Raw genomic sequence first — 18,140 nt, 5'->3', positions numbered from 1 at the left:
TCAGCCAATCTATTCATTAAGGCCACTGACTGTCTGGTTGGTGCCCTATGCCCTACCAATAACTATTTTACTTCCTTATCACCCTGTAACATGTACAGAAAAGTAAGGAAGAGTATACAACAAAGATGAGAAGTAGCTATCTAACAGTGAAGAGTTTAGGATAATTTTTATTTTCTTCTTTTACTCATCACTATGTCTTAAAATATTTATATGTTACCTTTACTACTATTAAGTTATTGAAGGGGGCCTCTTTAATCTACCACAAATAAAAAAATACTAAGTTGTATCAAAATTAATTTTCCACTAAGAAACTAATAAAAGCTGGTTTTAGTTCTAGAGTTCTACTTTATTTTTTTTTTGAAGTTTTTTTTTTGAGAGTGAGCAAGCATGTGTGCACAAGCAGGGGGAGCAGCAAACAGAAGGAGAAGCAGGCTCCCTGTGGAGTGGGGCTCAATCTCAGGACCCTGGGATCATGACCTGAGAAGAAGGCAGATGCTTAACCAACTGAGCCATGCAGGCATCCCTAGAGTTACACTTTAAAGGAAAGTAAGAAAAAGGTAAACAGGGAATTAAGACTAGAACACACATCATGAATTTAAAGGTCACAAAACTACAAATTCTCATCCAAATAAATATTCACTAAATAAACTTTCAAGTACAGTTTACTCTTTAAAATTAATGTTTTCTAGTATTTACTATTTAAGTAACCACTTACCTATGATGTCTTCTTATCTCTGCACATTCTACTGCCATCCCAAATATGACAGCACTTGCTGGTATAACTTTCCCATACTTTTCACAATTACCATGTTCACCTCTGCTCTAAAATATAACAATAAAAATTATATTCAGTTATATTCATGTATGTAAAAATATGTGTGCATGATTATGAGAAAGAAAATTATTAAGAAAAAAAACTTTAAAATCAACAGGTAAGGATAAACAAGTTAAGGTACTTTTTTCTTTCAGAAGTTTTTTTAGGAGTGCCTGGGTGATTCATTTGGTTAAGCAACTGTCTTCAGCTTGGGTCTCCTGGTATTGAGCCCCTAACTGGGCTCCCTGCTCAGCTGGGACCTGCTTCTCCCTCTGCCTGCTGCTCCCCTGGCCTGTGCTTTCCTCTTCTCTGTCGAACAAATAAATAAAATCTTTAAAAAAATAAAATAAAATAAAAATGAATAAATAAATAAGGTTTTTTTGGTGGAGACATCTGAGTTAAGCATCTGACTCTTGGTTTTAGCTCAGGTCATGATTGCAGGATCATGACATCAAGCCCTGTGTCAGACTCCACACAATCCTCTCCTCCCTCTGCGCCTCCCCCTATTTGCACATGCTATCCCTGCCACTCAAATAAATAAGTGAATAAATAAAATCTTTTTTTAAGATTTTTTTTATTTATTTGACAGACGGAGATCACAAGTAGGCAGAGAAGCAGGCAGAGAGAGGAGGAAGCATGCTCCCCGCCAGGCAGAGAGCCCCAGGACCCTAGAATTATGATCTGAGCCGAAGGCAGAGGCTTTAACCCACTGAGCCACCCAGGTGCCCCAAAATCTTTAAGAAGTTTCTTATGGGGCACCTGGTGGTTCAGTGGGTTACATGTCTGACTCTTGGTTTTAGCTCAGGTCATGACCTCAGGGTCATGAGACAGAGCCCCACACTGGGCTCCACGCTGAGCTGAGTCTCCCTGACATTCTCTCTCTCCTTCTCCCTCTGCCACTCCCCCTGCTCACTTCCCCCTCCTAAAATAAAATAAACAAAATCTTATAAAAAAAACTTTTTTCATTAAAACGTTTCTTTGGGGGATGCCTAGCTGGCTTAGTTGGTAAAGCATGCAATTTTTGATCTCAGGGTTGTGAGTTCAAGCCCCACATTGCTTAAAAATGAAATCTTAAAAAAAATTGAAATTGAAAAGCTTCTTTTGTTTACTAGTCTTATTGTGGAGATCATTTCACAAGATATACAAATTTTAAATCATTACATTCTATACCTGAAACTACTATAATGTTGTATGTCAGTCATACCTCAATAAAAAGCTTGAATATTACTCAGCCATAAAAGAGAATGAAATTTTGCCATTAGCAAGTATACAGATGGATCTAGAGGACATAATGCTAAGTGAAATAAGTCCGAGAAAGAGAAACACCATATGATTTCACTCATATGTGGAATTTAAGAAAGAAATAAACATCAACAAAACAGAGATAAACAAAAAAACCACTTAAATGGAGAGAACAAACTGATGGTTACGAGGAAGGAGGTGGATAGGGGGATGGGTGAAATAGGTGACAGGGATTAAGAGTACACTTATTGTGATGAACGCTGAGTAATGTACAGAACTGCTGAATTAGTATGCTGTACACCTGAAACTAATATAACACTGTACGTTCAGTATACTTAAATAAAAACATAGTAAATTTAAAAAATGAAAAACAATGAATGTGATGCCATGTTAATACTAATTTTATTTTAAAGATTTATTTCACTTTCATTGCTATATATGTGTGTTTGTATATGTATATATGTATACATGTTTTTTTCAACAAATAGGAAGAGGAGGGTAGCTATAAATCTATACACAACAAAAACTGTTGGGTATGACTAACTGAGAAACCAAAATCACTACTACCTATTTGAAAGACCAACTGCTCTTCTTTTCAGCCTTTAATTAGGTATTTTAAATTCAAATCACTTTCTGTAAATAGTAAATTCTCATGACATGTTAAAAGACTTTCATTCACATTACATATTATAAAAACTAAATCTATAACTCATGGGCCACCTTAGAGAAATTCATTGCAAAACACAGGCAATTTTAAGAGTTAGTCCTGTCTAATCAATTGGTACCTTAAAACCACACCAAATCAGTTATTGTTACACTCCCCTTTGATAGTTTGCCAAAAATCCAAGCAGTGAGGGCTATTGAGACTGAAAGTACTTCCCTTTCTCAATCCTACTCAAGAATTCCACAATAGTTGTCCCACAGTGTAGCCTCAATTACTATGAATTCCTTCCTGGAGTCTTTTTATGGCCTATCTACCCCATGGAGGTACACAAGTATATATTACATTACATGATTAAACTAGTTTTTGCATGGATTTCTTCCCAACTATATAATATAAACCTTGATAGGAGAATGTATTTTATACTGCTTAACAGTACACAAAGGGGCTCAATAAATACCTACTGAAATAATGAGTTCTTAATCAAATTTAAGTGTTTTCATGCTGCTTACCTTTGGCTGCAAAAGTAAATGCTCCCATGCATGAATCAAACTCTCCACAATTCCTTCTCCAAATAAACCTGCATCGACAGTTTCTGTTACAACTAGGGACACTCTATAGAACGATTTTTTAAAGATATATGTAAGTAAAATATCATGCTATTTAAGTAAAGATGTCAAAGCTGAGAGAACAAAGGAAAAATATATTATAGAAACAGTTCACATATAAAATGTTCTACTACATTTTACTTTTTTAGTATCTACCCTCAGATCTTAAGGAACTTGACTCTACTGTTCCACAGGCTCCTCTGTTCTCCACTGGCACCCTCTGGGGGCAGGGAGACATACAACCTTCACATGACCCTGGGGCCTCTTCAGATGATTCTTTCACTGCCTAAATTCTTAAGAGTACTTCATACCCATTATCTTTACCAGTCCCCTTTTTCTTGGTGAGTAAATGGATTTTTATCCCCAACACTCTATAAAAATATTCTCTATCGTAAACAGCTCCCCTACTTATAAAGATGAGTAATCTTTCTCAGTTATAATTTTCCTTAATCTACAAATAACGTGTAATGGACCTGAGAAGACCTCCCTCTCAAAATCCTTTCTCTCCCTTCATTATCCATGTTTACCTCTTACACATTCACTGTAGCTCTCTTGTTGCTTCTTTTGCTTTACCTACTCCCTGTGAGTTTTCACAAAAGCTTAAGTCCACAGAGTTGGGATCTTCTGACCATTCTTTCTAGAAAATTTCACCCAAAGACACATAAAAATACTTTCTCCCTTCTCTGAACTTCTTTAGCACTTACTGCCAATAACATTTATTTATGTAATTAAAAGATAAAGAAAAGTTTCATGAATATTCTTTATCTTCCTCTCTAGATTATAGGTGCCTTGAGGACAGAAACAACTTTGGTATGGGGCACCTGGGTGGCTCAGTGGGTTAAAGCCTCTGCCTTCGGCTCAGGTCATGATCCTAGAGTCCTGGGATCGAGCCCCGCATCAGGCTCTCTGCTCCACAGGGAGCCTGCTTCCCCTTCTCTCTCTGCCTGCCTCTCTGCCTACTTGTGATCTCTGTCAAATAAATAAATAAAATCTTTTTAAAAAAAGAAAGAAAGAAAGAAAAAGAAACTTTGGTATCCCTCAAAGTGCCTAAACCCAATACTATTTAATTACAAAAAATTTTCAGTATTGATGGTTGCATACATTTAAAACGTGGAAGGTATCTCAATCATCTAATCTAGTATCTTGAAATATCTAGATTTGCTCAAGGTCAAAATAAATTAAAACAGAGTTAGTACTGGAATCCCTATTTCCTAATTCAAAACCCACAGGTCCTTCTATAACACTATCTGTGAAAGAAATGAAGGTTAAATTAAGGTAACTGATTCATGCCACCAAAATTCATAAATTGAAGCCCTAACTCCCAAGTGACTACATTTGGAGCTACGGTCTTTAGGAGATTAAAATTAAAGTTAAATGAAGTCATAAGCGTAGGGCCCCAATGTGACAGAACTGGTATCCTTATAGAATGGAAAAGACACAGGTGATCTCTCTTTCTCCTCACATGTACAGAGGAAAGGGCAGGAATGCAACTCTCTGTAAGCTAGGAAGAGAGCTCTCACCAGAAACCAAATTTGCCAGCACCCTTGATCATGGACTTCTAGCTTCCAGAACTGTGAAAAAGTAAATGTTTGTTGTTTAAGCTATCTAGTCTATGGTTATTTTGTAATGGTAGCCTGAGTGGATTACGATAATTCAGGACACTGTTTATTTCTACAAAATGTGTCTCTCTGCTTCAACAAGTTAATAAGACTTCTTCCATAAAAATCAATGCTAAGTCCATTGGAAAGTGTAATTATTAAGTAAACAAATATTATTATACATATGGAAGAAGACTTTTAAAAATCACAGTCCAAATTACAACAGAGTATAAAAGTCCTCTTTCAATACTCCCCCCACCCCCACCTCTCTCTGCCTGCCTCTCTGCCTACTTGTAATCTCTGTCTGTCAAATTACCAAAAAAAAAAAAAAAGAGGGGCACCTGGGTGGCTCAGTGGGTTAAGCCTCTGCCTTCGGCTCAGGTCATGATCTCATAATCCTGGGATCGAGCCCCGTATTGGGATCTCTGCTCATCAGGGTACCTGCTTCCCTCCCCCCCCCCCCCCCCCCCCCCGCCTGCCTCTCTGCCTACTTGTGATCTCTGTCTGTCAAATAAATCTTTAGAAAAAAAAAAAAAAGAAAAGAAAACTGTCTCAAAAATGATAGTGTTGGACCAGATGATTTGTAAATCCATTCCAGCTCTAAAATTCCATCACCCTTGCAATAATGATTAAAGTGAGATGATATACTAAAAATCCAAGGCCTATGAAAAAAAGCATTTGAAGGAGCCAGGCCAAAATACTTTGACGGCTTTCATTTTAGCCAAGGTTAACACAAAATATGATAAGTCCATCAAGCCAGATCTACTCTTGTATTATTTTTAACCAAAATTTTAAAATAGTTGACCACACAAGAGATAGTATCCATTTTCACAACCAGAATACTAAAATTAACAGAAGAAAAGTAACTTGCTAAAGGTCAAGTATATGTAGTAAATACCTTAGTACAAGTTTTTTTCCCAAGATCTCTCTAAATATTTTTTATCAAGAATATGACCTTAGAAAATCCATCTTATGCTAAATGATCCCATATTCCTATCTTTACAATATAAGGATTTTAGAATTTTTATTTGGGCTAGAAGCTCTAAACAGAAACATCTTAATTTTTTAAAAAATTATAAAAATAAAATTATATTACATAAAAATTATATAATACCTTTCAGGAATGTGTTTTGGAATTTCTATATCAAGTGACTTCATATGTAAGAGTTTGATTCCTGCTTCCATCTTGTTTGCTGCCACTACATCACAGGCAAGTTCATACATGGTCTTGGATAACTCACAAGCATATACTGAGCGTGCTCCAGCTTTTTTAGCAAACATGCTGCAAGGGGTAAAAGTGTTCCATCAAGAAAAAATAATCCACTGCAGCTTTTCAATTTTAGTGTAATTATTAGGCTTAGACATGCTTTTTCCCTTTTATTCTTTAACTAACACAACCATTATTCATTCCACATTAAAAAAAAAAATGAACCAGTATTCTTATCAAGAAACAAATCATACAATAAATCATGACACTCATGTTTTTAAGAAGACATAATTGAGATGAAAAATGTCGACAGGCTTTAACTTAGACAATTAGACTCAAACACAATATTAATGCAAAAAGTACTCTTAAAAGGCATTGTTCAAAATTTCAATAGTAACCCCAAATTCTTATTGGTTGTGTCCAGTGCTTGATAAAGTAGTTATAGTGAAAAAAACAATAATAGTAGTTTACATGAATAGTCATAAGATTATGAGAAATAAATTGAACTCTATTTTTAAATTCCACTGTTAAATTTTCCATATTTGGTAAAAAGCTTTAATTTACCTTAGTGTGTCTGTGTGTGTGTGTGTATGCATATAATTAAAACACAATTACAACAAACCTTAGTATTCCAGTTCCTGCTCCAATGTCCAAAACACTCTGGGACCCCAAGGAAACTGCATTTTGGATTGCTGCATTATAAACTGTATTCCTTTTGGTGTCATTAAGCATGATAAAGTGCCAGCGTTCCACCAACCAGTTTGCAACACGATAAAAATTCTCCTTTGCATCATTGAATTCAGGGTTTAGTTTTACTGCTTTATGAAAATAGCCAGCTGCTTCATCTCTAAAGCCCATTCTACAGTAAAAAATGACAGACAAAATGTTCGGTTATTATGATATCAATTACTGTGCCTTTGTTCATGCCACTTATCAGGCGTAAGAATCACTCCAGCACCCCAAATCCTACTCATTACAAGCACCATCATTTATGAGAAGTCTTTTGTAAGGATGATAATCTTTGATCATTTTTTTTCCTTTCTGAACGCTTATCGTATTTATGCATTCTAGGAAACTGACTATAAATTACTATTGTACTAAAATATAGTAGAAGCTCCCCGAGTCATCTTGCATTTAACTAACTCACTAGAAAACCAGTGCTTTCTAAAAATCATTCCTGTGTAAAACATACTGATGCCTAAAGCTAGGACGGGGTGTGACTGTATACCTTCTCTCACAGCAACTGAGTGAATTATCAAGAGCCAGACCAGTTTTTATCAGTTATACTTGTTATTATAATTATATATAATTAAATATTTCAATTAAACATATTTAATATGTAAGTATATAAAATATATATTATATAAATATAATAAATATATATGATAGAAAATAAACATAACTGCAAAGAGAGAGCCACTGTTTCTGAGGACATGAAGCTAAATGCTTTGATAAAAATCAAAGGCGAGTCATCCAAAAGTTCCAACTGAATTAGATGTGAGCAAATCAACAATAAAAGCGGGAAAACTACTGAACTATCTAGAATAGGGCTTCTGGAACTTTCTGTAGTAAAGAATCCATCTCCCCCTTTTTAGATTACATAAATATTTGTAGACCAATACAGTTCTATTGCATGTGATTAGCATGCAACTCACCCACCAGATTTCAGCAGCACCCTAACTGGTCCACCATCTTCTTTCACAAGTGAGTTCCCTGATCACATGCTTGGATTTAAAGCAGTATCAAAGTGCTATATACATTTCTAAACACTTATGCTCAATTACTATACTTACCTGTCGCTGACTGATAATCTGTGGACCTGCCCCAGTGTGTAGTCCACAAATTGAAGAGACATGGGCTAGTAAAACCCTTTTACGCTCACATTTCTTCGTGAGAACTTTTAAGCATTTGAAAATGAGACTATTCATTCAATATATGGTTTATGTAAAACAAACAAACAAACAAACATTCTGGAACTTCAAACAAGGAACTACACTCTAACAAAAGGTAATGGCCGTATGTCAAATGACTGGCACTCATGTTTAAGATTAAAATAAAAATGTTTATGGTTAGTATCTGTTATTTTTAAGTATATTGAAGACAGGTTATCTTATTCTACAACTGACACTACACAAAATACAATATAAAACACATTTTACACAATCACTACTCAGTGAGACAAAACTAGCAATGGGTATTTTAGAATGTTTAAATATCAACAATCTGCTGAATCAATGCCAAATCTGCCCCTAATAATTTCCTGGGGTTTGTGCTTCCCTTAAGTTTGATTCTTAAAATATCATTCAGGTTTGTTTTTTTTTAAGATTTATTTCTTTGACAGAGACAAACACAACGAGAAAGGGAACACAAGCAGGGGGAGTAGGAGAGATAGAAGTAGGCTTCTTGTTGAGCATGGAGCCCAATGTGGGGCTCAAGCCCAGGATCTGAGCCAAGGCAGACACTTAATGACTTAGTCACCCAGGTGCCCCATCATTCAGTTTTCTTAAACCATAATGTTAATCTGAAAGATATATGGTACACTCAATTAAAGTCTATCTGATATTGATAGACCCAACACGTGTGTCAGTATCAACAAACTATAAAACCACCCTTTTTTTATTTAGAAGAAATATCTTCCCAATTAGCAACTTGAATGTTTTGTTTAAATCTGATGCTATTGGACTATTGGACAAGGTTGTAAAGTTGAGACTTTACTTAAGAAATTTTTTTCTCCTGGAGCCGTGATTCTCTTAGTGCAGAGTGAGTGACCCACTGTTTTTGATGAGGGAAGTAGAAAGGACAAAAGGTAAGAACCACTGTTGTAAAGAACAAAGACAAACTATATCGCAAAAGCCACATTCACACTTTTACAAGTTCTGAATTCTCAATTATTTTGCATAATTACATTTCCTAAAGCAAACAAGCATTGTCTCAGTAATTGGTAACTGCTCAGACTAATATCTTAAAACAATAGGTAACCAAATTATGATCCATCAAAAGTACAGAGCTCCAATTTTCTGTTGAATTGATCCTAAACATTCATTTTAAAATGTTATGATCATTACCTGCCTATTATCTGGAAATATAATTGAATCCTGTAGACTAACTTCCCTTATATGGACTGAAGAACTAAAGAAAATTTTGAAATTAAAATGTATACTTTTAACTAATGTGACAAGTTATTTAAAAATCTTCTTAAGCTAAATTTCATTTAAAGGACAAGTAATTGCTAATTAGTAGAGATGGAATCTGTGTATCAGGATCAGGTTAGCTGTTAGTGTGAGCAAACAAGCCTCAGTTGAAAAATCTGCCTCATATTCCCAGTTATTATTATACTCTACAATTAGTAATTGTCAAATATTTGTCTCTTAAATGAGTACTTATTTCACTCTTCAAGTCATGCTGATTAAGACTATTAAACTGTATATAGCTACATCCCTGAGACTAATACATTTTGATAAAGATACTTCCCTTTACAGAACTTTTCATTGAATAAAACTTAATATGATTGGATGAACAAAGCAGTAATACTAGAGGACAACTGCTGGAACATGTAAAATGATCTCACTATATAGAACAGGACATTAGCATGCTGTTTCTTACAAGAAGCCTCCTGATAATTTGTACAAAGTAAAACCAAATTTAATAAAACAAATCCAAAACAAAAACTGGGTGTTTTCATGTTTTCCTAGTTCCATAGTTTTTATGGAGAATGGACAGAATTTCTAATGGCAAGTTTCCAGCCAGATCCAGAGAAGAGATTCACAAGTTCCCTGGCAAGGTACCAGAGTGACTTACTTCACAGCCATCCTGCAACATACACCTTGGTCCTCTCCAACAAGGTCCCGATCTTAGCCCAGGGAGGGGAACTCTTGGGGCAATGGCTATTATGTAGCACAAATATAACACTAAAATTAATCTGTTATTACATATTATATTTGCTATTCTTATATTCTTTTGAGTTCTCTCTACTTCTTACTGGCCAATCCTTCAGTACTCTGATCCCTGGTCATAGTTAATAATTCTTTATATTAAACTTTCCTTTTCAAATTACTATGTGATTTATCCCTGATCAAGACTGATACAGAGTAATTCTTAACAAGTAATACTAAAATCACTACAGACCTGAAGAGATGCTCCCCCATACTATTACAAATCACTTCATCATCAGGAAACAGTTCCAAAGCTTGTTCATAACAACCAAGTAAGTCTTGTGTTCGACTGAGAGAATCGAGTTCTTCAGCCCATCTAAACAGTGTATACTGAAAAGTTTCCTATTTGAAAGAGAAAACAGTAATTTAGTCAATAGCATAAATGAAGAACATACAGCATCTGATGATTCCACAGAGAACAGAACTTAACTACTATTAACTGATTACTTTAAATTTTATTTAGTTTTAGTAGACAACTTGCCAAATAAACAAATGCATAAATGAATTTTACCACCTATGTAGCAATAACATGCAGAAGTAGAGAGTATGACCACTCTAAACTCTCTCCATTCTTAGCTATCATATCACATTCTCCACCTACCTCTCTTTTGTGGGCTCCTATGTTTTAGGAGTTGTTTTTGGCTGCCTTCTCCTTTCTCACCCATCCAATGCAATAACTATCACCCATGCATTGAAGGATGAAGCAACATCTACATCTCCAATCAAGACTCTCTCCTCTTTTGAACCTGACTCACAAACATAACTTTCCATCAGTCATCTCAACAAGGAACTGCACCCTCATCCATCTCAAATTCAGCTCAACTCAAGTATTTCCTGAACAATCAGTATGCAAAGAACTGGAGCTAAAACACAGCAATGAACAACATAAATCCTGTTCCAGTCCTCACAGAAGACTTGCTGGGAGAAATTAAACACGCAATTTTTAAAAATTCAAAATGCTCTAAAGTGAACCTATTATATTCCTCTCACACAGGATATAAGGTTAAGATACTACCCAATCTCAAACCACTGAGTCATCTTATTTAACACTACCTTAACTCCAATGCAGTTAGTTTCAAACATCTTTAAGTCTGTCACCGTCTCTCCATTCCCACTGTTAAAACATAGTCTGGGCCTTCTAATACTTGTTGGACCACAGTAACAGCATTCCCACTGTCCCCAGCTCCAATCTCACCTCCTCCAGCTATTCTCCACATCACAACACCATAGAAAGAGGGAAGGCTTTAGTCATGCCAGTTTTATGGTGAGCACATTTTACATCATCCTCAGAGATTTACAGAAGAGTTGATACTCGTAACTGAATTCTGATGTAGTTTACTAGAGAGAAGGATATGCAAGAAGAGTCTAGAGTATCAGGGGCTAAAAAGCACAGATGATATGAACTGGATCAGGAAATCTACTGGTAACCAGCTTGGTGTGTGGCTGAAGTGTGGGCATGGGGAATAGAGTGAGTAGTGAAAAATAAGACTAAAGAGATCTTTTTCTAAAGCCTACACGAAGAATAATGCCTTTGTTCTGCAGGAAACAAAAGTGGTTTCTGAACCCTACCGAACATGAGGCATTCAAATACAGGCTTTAGATATACTTTTGATGTGCACTAAACAATTATAAAAAAGGTATTCTCACTGTTTGACAAAGGAGGAACAAAGAAAGAAACCACCACTTGGGTTGATTCTACTACTGCCTACCTATAAGAGCAAACTGTATCTCAACATAGCACCTTCTCCTTCTTGGGGCCAGCTGCTCGTGAAATTTACAATAAATTTATGTTAACCACAAATATCTAGACATTACTGACATCTAGTAGGTAGAGGAAATCAACAATGTTGCTAAACATTCTACAATGCACAGGCCAGCTGTCCAGAAAAAGAATCACGCCATCAACAAAGTCAGTAAGGCTAATGTTGAGAAACGCTGGGCGAAATAAAGCAAGTAGCTTGAGGCTGAAAACTGAATGCAAAATTAAGTGAAATCATTTAAGTTGGATTCTAATATAACCTGAAGATTTTTTCAGCATTTAAACAATAACCATCACAATCCAGTAGTTGAAGGTTAAAGAATGCATCATCAAATGATAACTTTAGGCTACTTCCAAACTTTATTCAACTGCAGATACCCATAACACTCTTGCACACAGCTGGGCCCGGGGTAAAGGTCCTGAGGCAGGGATACTAGAATTAGACACACGAGGAGGGAGAAGATCCCTTGCGGCCTTATTTGCAATACATCCTTTATATTAAAATGGAAGTTTTGAAAACGAGAAGTGACATCGTTTGACTTGTTATGAAATGCTCAGGCAGGCTGTGTTGGGACAGCCTACGCGGGAAAGCCTAGTTAGGAGCCTGCCGCAATAGCCAACCAATGACTGAGGCTTTAACCAAGGTAGTAAGGGGAAAAGGTGGTGACAAGTGGTCAGATTCTGGATATATTTCAAAGATGGAGCCGACAGGATTTTCTGATGGGCTGACTGCGGGCCTGAATAAAAGAGAAGTCAAGCAGGAACAGTAAATATTAATAGCAACAACTTGCCACCCATCTCAGCCACCCACCTCCCCCAACTTATTTTACGTGAAGAACACAGATCTGCCAGCAAGTTTAAGAAGGGACCTCCTCCTCACCTTCACGTCGTCTTTCAGCTCCGGCGCCAGGCTGAGGACGAGGAGGTAGTGAGCATAGGCGGTGCCGAAGTCCTGGGCGCCCAGGCAGTGCTCTGCGCTCTGTAAGGACCGCGACACCAGCTCCTCCCGCCCGGCTGCCCCGCCGCCACTCCGGGCACCCCGACGGGGCCTGGGCCGCGAGTTCGGCATGCCAGAGCTACCGCCCTGAAACCTGCGCTTGTATAACCAAAGGGAAGATGTTTGGCTAAACGGTACGACAAAACTGTCCCGATGGCCACACTTCCAAGGGACTTAAAAAGAGCGCGAGAGCGGGTACAGGAAAGTTATGCCTCGGCGGCGTCCGTGCGCCCCCACCTCCGCCAAACAGAAGCCCCGCCTCCCCCCGGCCAGGCCGGCTCCACAGACAGCGACTCCCAACCCCGCAACTAACGACACGGGCCGCCCGCGCACGCCAAGCGAGCGTCAGTGCGCCCGACGTGGGCACGTCGCGGTCCTTCCCCTCCCGCAGGAAGCGTGGCGTAGGGCGGCCAGTGCGCGTGCGCGAAGCGTGCCTTCGCTGATCCTCTGTGCTACTCTCGCCTTCTTCTCCCCTTCCCTCCTCCTTCTCTCCCTCTTCTTCCGCGCTGAAACCGAACTTTTTCTTTCGTGTGGGCCAGAAGTGTGTGACTTCGACTGCTAGACCTCACAATGCAGACCCAGTCAACGCGAAGCAGCACCTAACCGTGAGGGATCTGAGTGGCTATGAGGAGGAAGGTCAGGCGTTTCCGGTGATGCTTAAGACCTTTGGGTCCTGATTCATCAAATCTCAAAATGGCAAGACTGCAAAGAACCCCGAGACAACAAACGTACCTCAGAGGTGCTAGAGCAAAGGCTTTCACAGGCATTATTTTAAATCACCCTCACAAAACCCCATGAGGTGGGCCTTTAAATCACAATCTTTTTTTTTTTTTTAAGATTTTATTTATTTATTTGACAAAGAGAGATCACAAGTAGATGGAGAGGCAGGCAGAGAGAGAGAGAGAGGGAAGCAGGCTCCCTGCTGAGCAGAGAGCCCCATGCAGGACTCGATCCCAGGACCCTGAGATCATGACCTGAGCTGAAGGCAGCGGCTTAATCCACTGAGCCACCCAGGCACCCCTCTTTTTTTTTTTTTTTAAGATTTTATCTATTTATTTATTTGACAGAGAGAGATCACAAGTAGGCAGAGAGGCAGGCAGAGAGAGAGGAGGAAGCCGACTCCTGGCTGAGCAGAGAGCCCGATGCGGGGCTCGATCCCAGGATCCTGAGATCATGACCTGAGCCGAAGGCAGAAGCTTTAACCGACTGAGCCACCCAGGCGCCCCTAAATCACAATCTTAAAGACGGAGACGAGGACACCCTGAGAAGTTACTTGCGCAGTGTCACACAGCCGGTTGGTGGCCGAGGCGTGGCTCAAACCCACGTTCCATGAGTTATTTTAAAACGAGTTTAGGGTCTATTTCACTGTTGGGTGTATCACCGCTGTACAGTGATTATATTAATACATAGAGAAAGTTTTTCTACCTTCAAGTGTGGCCCTTAAGAGATGGATTCAAAACTTTAAAGGGGATGAGCTTGGGAATTACCCTTGAAAGCAGTCATTTTTGTCTTCATTTTCACACTTACCAGTGGTGAGTAGATTACTGAGCAAAAAACAACAAGTAGAGCATCTGCATAGCGAACTAACACGTTGGGGGCTCCTCCAAGTCTCTGCCTTCTCTATTGATCTGATTATCTGAACCACCCTTCCTCTGAGCACCTACCAAAGTCGTTCCTAATCAATTTTTCGGAGTCCTGGTCACTAGATTGTAGCCTGCTCTCTTAGAAAGTCCCTCAAAGACAGTAACTATTCTTAACCATTTTTGTAACCTTTGCCCCTAGCAGAGTCTAGCTCAAAGTAAGGACTAAAAAAAATTTTTAATGGAAAGTACCTATCATACTACCAGGTTTTGTAGATTTCCCCAACCATTGAGGTCCTTATTTCTCTCCCCTTCTGATTTGCTACTTTTTGTACTAAACAATTTAGGATGTAACTATATATTTCCCTAACAAGACTGAAATGCTAGTCCCCGAAACCTGCAGGGACCCACATTAGAATGCAGTAGAGCAGGAAAAGATCACTGAACTTAAAAATTAAAAAAAAAAAAAGCATTCTAGTTCAAACTTGACCTTTTCTGCCCATCCAATTTTCCTTAAGAAGCATTATTTGTAAAAAAAAGCTTAACAAAGCTGTACTTCCTACTTTGGACCAAAATTTGTTAACAATCATCAAATGAGATAATGAGTTGTATAAAAGCATTTTATATATAAGATATATTTAATGCTAGGCATTGTTACTATTATCTAGAGTTATTTAAAATTTACCTGGCTTATTAAAATAAAAAGGTCACTAACACCTTCAAGCACTTGATCAGAAATGTACACAACTCATATCATTTAATAGTCTAAAGTAATCGGCTAGCTTCTCCTTCAGAATGCAGAGGGAGACCTACCAGACTTTCTCTGCAGAGAATTTGGGTTAATGCGGAATCACTTAGAGGTCACCATTCTAGTCACCTCTGTGAGTCCTTGATTCAGCTGAATTACTTCACTTCACAGCTTATCTTGTAGTCCAGGGCATCCTTTCCCATTCTACAGTGGCAAGATTTCTCCTGTCTTGTTTTACTTTGTTTTGTTATTTTGCTCTGTTGGTTTATTGAGATAACCTACATCCCTCAAACACCTAAACTTCATGAAGCTTAATGTGGACATAGATTACCAATATAGGCTCTAAGAGATGCAGGAGGGACTTGGCAGGAAGTGGAGAGAAGGCAGAGAAGAAATGAAAGGAGCCAACCTGCCTTGTTTCATTATCATCTACGGCATCATGCTGTAGACAGTGACTACTGCTAAAAAAAAGTGCAAGGGGTGCTTCCTGCCATTTGTAAAATCCTTCAGTTACCTCTGTGAGCTACTAAGTTGCACTGAGTTAAAATGTGATTAATTTTCATAGAGAAAGCACAAGTGACATTTCTTTGTAGTTCATAGCTTGGACACTATGTAGGTTAATGTGTGAAACAAAGTCAGAAAAATTTTTTTTTAATTTCCTTACTACCTACAGCCCATTGACAAGTCCTTGAAACAGGCAGAATGACATTCCTCTAGGAACTCAACTGCCTAGATGTTAATACTTTGTAAAGGGCAAAAAGCCATCATAGTCTGACCAACCCTTCCCTGCTGACACCCCACACCAGGATCCTATAAGTGTACTTTAACGTATAAAAATTCCTTTGGAAACTTCCTTTATCTCTAAACCTCCCTCAAGATATGTGATGGCAATCATCCCCCAAGCACATGGCCCATTGACACACATCTGAAGGGTCTCATGAGTAAGGCTTTATTAGACAGTAATAAATGACCTTTTCCCAACAATAGTTAGCCCGCAGTAGGTCCTGGCAAACTTGCTTCCAAAATTCCTTAGAGACCTATCCCTAATCCCTAATGGGCCACTCCTCATGACCCCATTGTATCTCTTTCTGCCCACAGGTCCTGTCCCTGTGATTTAGTAAAATCACTTTTTTGCACCAAAGGCATCTCAAGCATTCTTTCTTGGCTGTTGGCTTCAAACCCTAATGTCGTCTTTCCTACATCAAAGGGTAAGCCATTTGAAAAAAATAGAACTGATACAAATAACATGGGACATACGGTTACCTTAACAAAATGGAATAAAGAATATATAGACTCAAAATATAGACTCAAAATGGATGAAGGACCTCAGTGTGAGAAAGGAATCCATCGAAATCCTTGAGGAGAACACAGGCAACAACCCCTCGACCTCAGCTGCAGCAACTTCTTCCTAGGAACATCACCAAAGGCAAGGACAAAAATGAACTATTGGGATTTCATCAAGATCAAAAGCTTTTGCACAGCAAAGGAAACAGTTAACAAAACCAAAAGACAACTGACAGAATGGGAGAAGATATTTGCAAACGACATATCAGATAAGGGGCTAGTGTCCAAAATCTATAAAGAACTTAGCAAACTCAACATCCAAAGAACAAATAATCCAATCAAGAAATGGGCAGAGGACATGAACAGACATTTCTGCAAAGAAGACATCCAGATGGCCAACAGACACATGAAAAAGTGCTCCACATCATACAGCATCAGGGAAATACAAATCAAAACCACAGTGAGATATCACCTCACACCAATCAGAATGGCCAAAATTAACAAGTCAGGGAATGACAGATGCTGGCGAGGATGCGGAGAAAGGGGAACCCTCCTACACTGTTGGTGGGAATGCAAGCTGGTGCAACCACTCTGGAAAACAGCATGGAGGTTCCTCAAAATGTTGATAATAGACCTACCCTATGACCCAGCAATTGCACTACTGGGTATTTACCCTAAAGATACGAACATAGTGATCCGAAGGGGCACGTGCACCCGAATGTTTATAGCAGCAATGTCTACAATAGCCAAACTATGGAAAGAACCTAGATGTCCATCCACAGATGAATGGATAAGGAAAATGTGGTATATATACACAATGGAATACTATGCAACCATCAAAAGAAATGAAATCTTGCCATTTGCGACAATGTGGATGGAACTAGAGGGTATCATGCTTAGCAAAATAAGTCAGGCAGAGAAAGACAACTATCATATGATCTCCCTGATATGAGGAAGTGGAGATGCAACATGGGGGCTTAAGTGGGTAGGAGAAGAATCAATGAAACAAGATGGGATTGGGAGGGAGACAAACCATAAGTGACTCTTAATATCACAAAACAAACTGAGGTTTGCTGGGGGGAGGGGGTTGGGAGAGGGGGGTGGGGTTATGGACATTGGGGAGGGTATGTGCTATGGTCACTGCTGTGAAGTGTGTAAACCTGGCGATTCACAGACCTGTACCCCTGGGGATAAAAATATATGTTTATAAAAAATAAAAAAATATTGAGGGCATCACTCCTTTGTTTCCAACTGCCTTCTTCCCACTCCCACCTCACAACCAAAACTATAATCTTTAATTACCTTTGAGAGTCTGTTTGATTCCTTCACTTATGTGTTCTAGCTCACCATCTTTTAGTGTTCCAAGAAAAACCCCACTGATTAGAAAACCACAGCTGACTCAGAGGCAAGTTTAATGAGGTTTTCTTTTACTGTGTTCTGGGCAGCTTGTCAACAAACCACACATGCCAAACAAGGAAGTAAAACCAACTGAAAGGCTCTATCAACTTTACAGCGTACGAAAGTTGAAAGTTAACAGTCAAAAAAAGGGCTCATAGTAAGTTCATTAACAAGGGATAAAAAGCTTGCTGGAGACAAGTATCTTGTGTTTATATTTTCTGTGGAGATTCATACTTTTTTGTGTAATTTAGTTTGTTTTCTTTTGTGGTTTGGAGATCTGTTCTGAACTCTTGCATTTGAAGATTGTTTAGG

The 18,140-nt window shown here is 38.5% G+C and overlaps 1 protein-coding gene across 3 annotated transcripts in view; it reads right to left on the bottom strand.

The window, feature by feature from the left end:
* The window catches only part of PRMT9 (protein arginine methyltransferase 9), a 38,636-nt gene extending 25,469 nt beyond the window's left edge, over nucleotides 1-13,167 (bottom strand). The window contains exons 1-6 of one of the 3 annotated variants that reach the window (XM_004758029.3): nucleotides 12,702-13,167; nucleotides 10,256-10,404; nucleotides 6,753-6,989; nucleotides 6,038-6,205; nucleotides 3,230-3,332; nucleotides 716-822 (exon numbers count right to left, since the gene is read on the bottom strand). In XM_004758029.3, coding sequence (XP_004758086.1) covers nucleotides 716-822; nucleotides 3,230-3,332; nucleotides 6,038-6,205; nucleotides 6,753-6,989; nucleotides 10,256-10,404; nucleotides 12,702-12,890 — 953 coding nt within the window. In that variant the 5' untranslated portion in view covers nucleotides 12,891-13,167. Of the gene's footprint in view, nucleotides 1-715; nucleotides 823-3,229; nucleotides 3,333-6,037; nucleotides 6,206-6,752; nucleotides 6,990-10,255; nucleotides 10,405-12,701 lie in introns of those variants that run through there. The other 2 variants (XM_004758030.3, XM_045078335.1) reach the window with 2 other exon arrangements.
* Nucleotides 13,168-18,140: the final 4,973 nt, after the last annotated feature.

This window comes from Mustela putorius, unplaced genomic scaffold, assembly GCF_011764305.1.
Source record: "Mustela putorius furo isolate JIRA1106 unplaced genomic scaffold, ASM1176430v1.1 tig00000242_pilon_pilon_pilon, whole genome shotgun sequence".
Lineage (NCBI taxonomy): Eukaryota > Metazoa > Chordata > Mammalia > Carnivora > Mustelidae > Mustela > Mustela putorius.
Note: the sequence above shows the minus strand (reverse complement) of the source record. Positions and strands in the feature narration are given on the sequence as shown.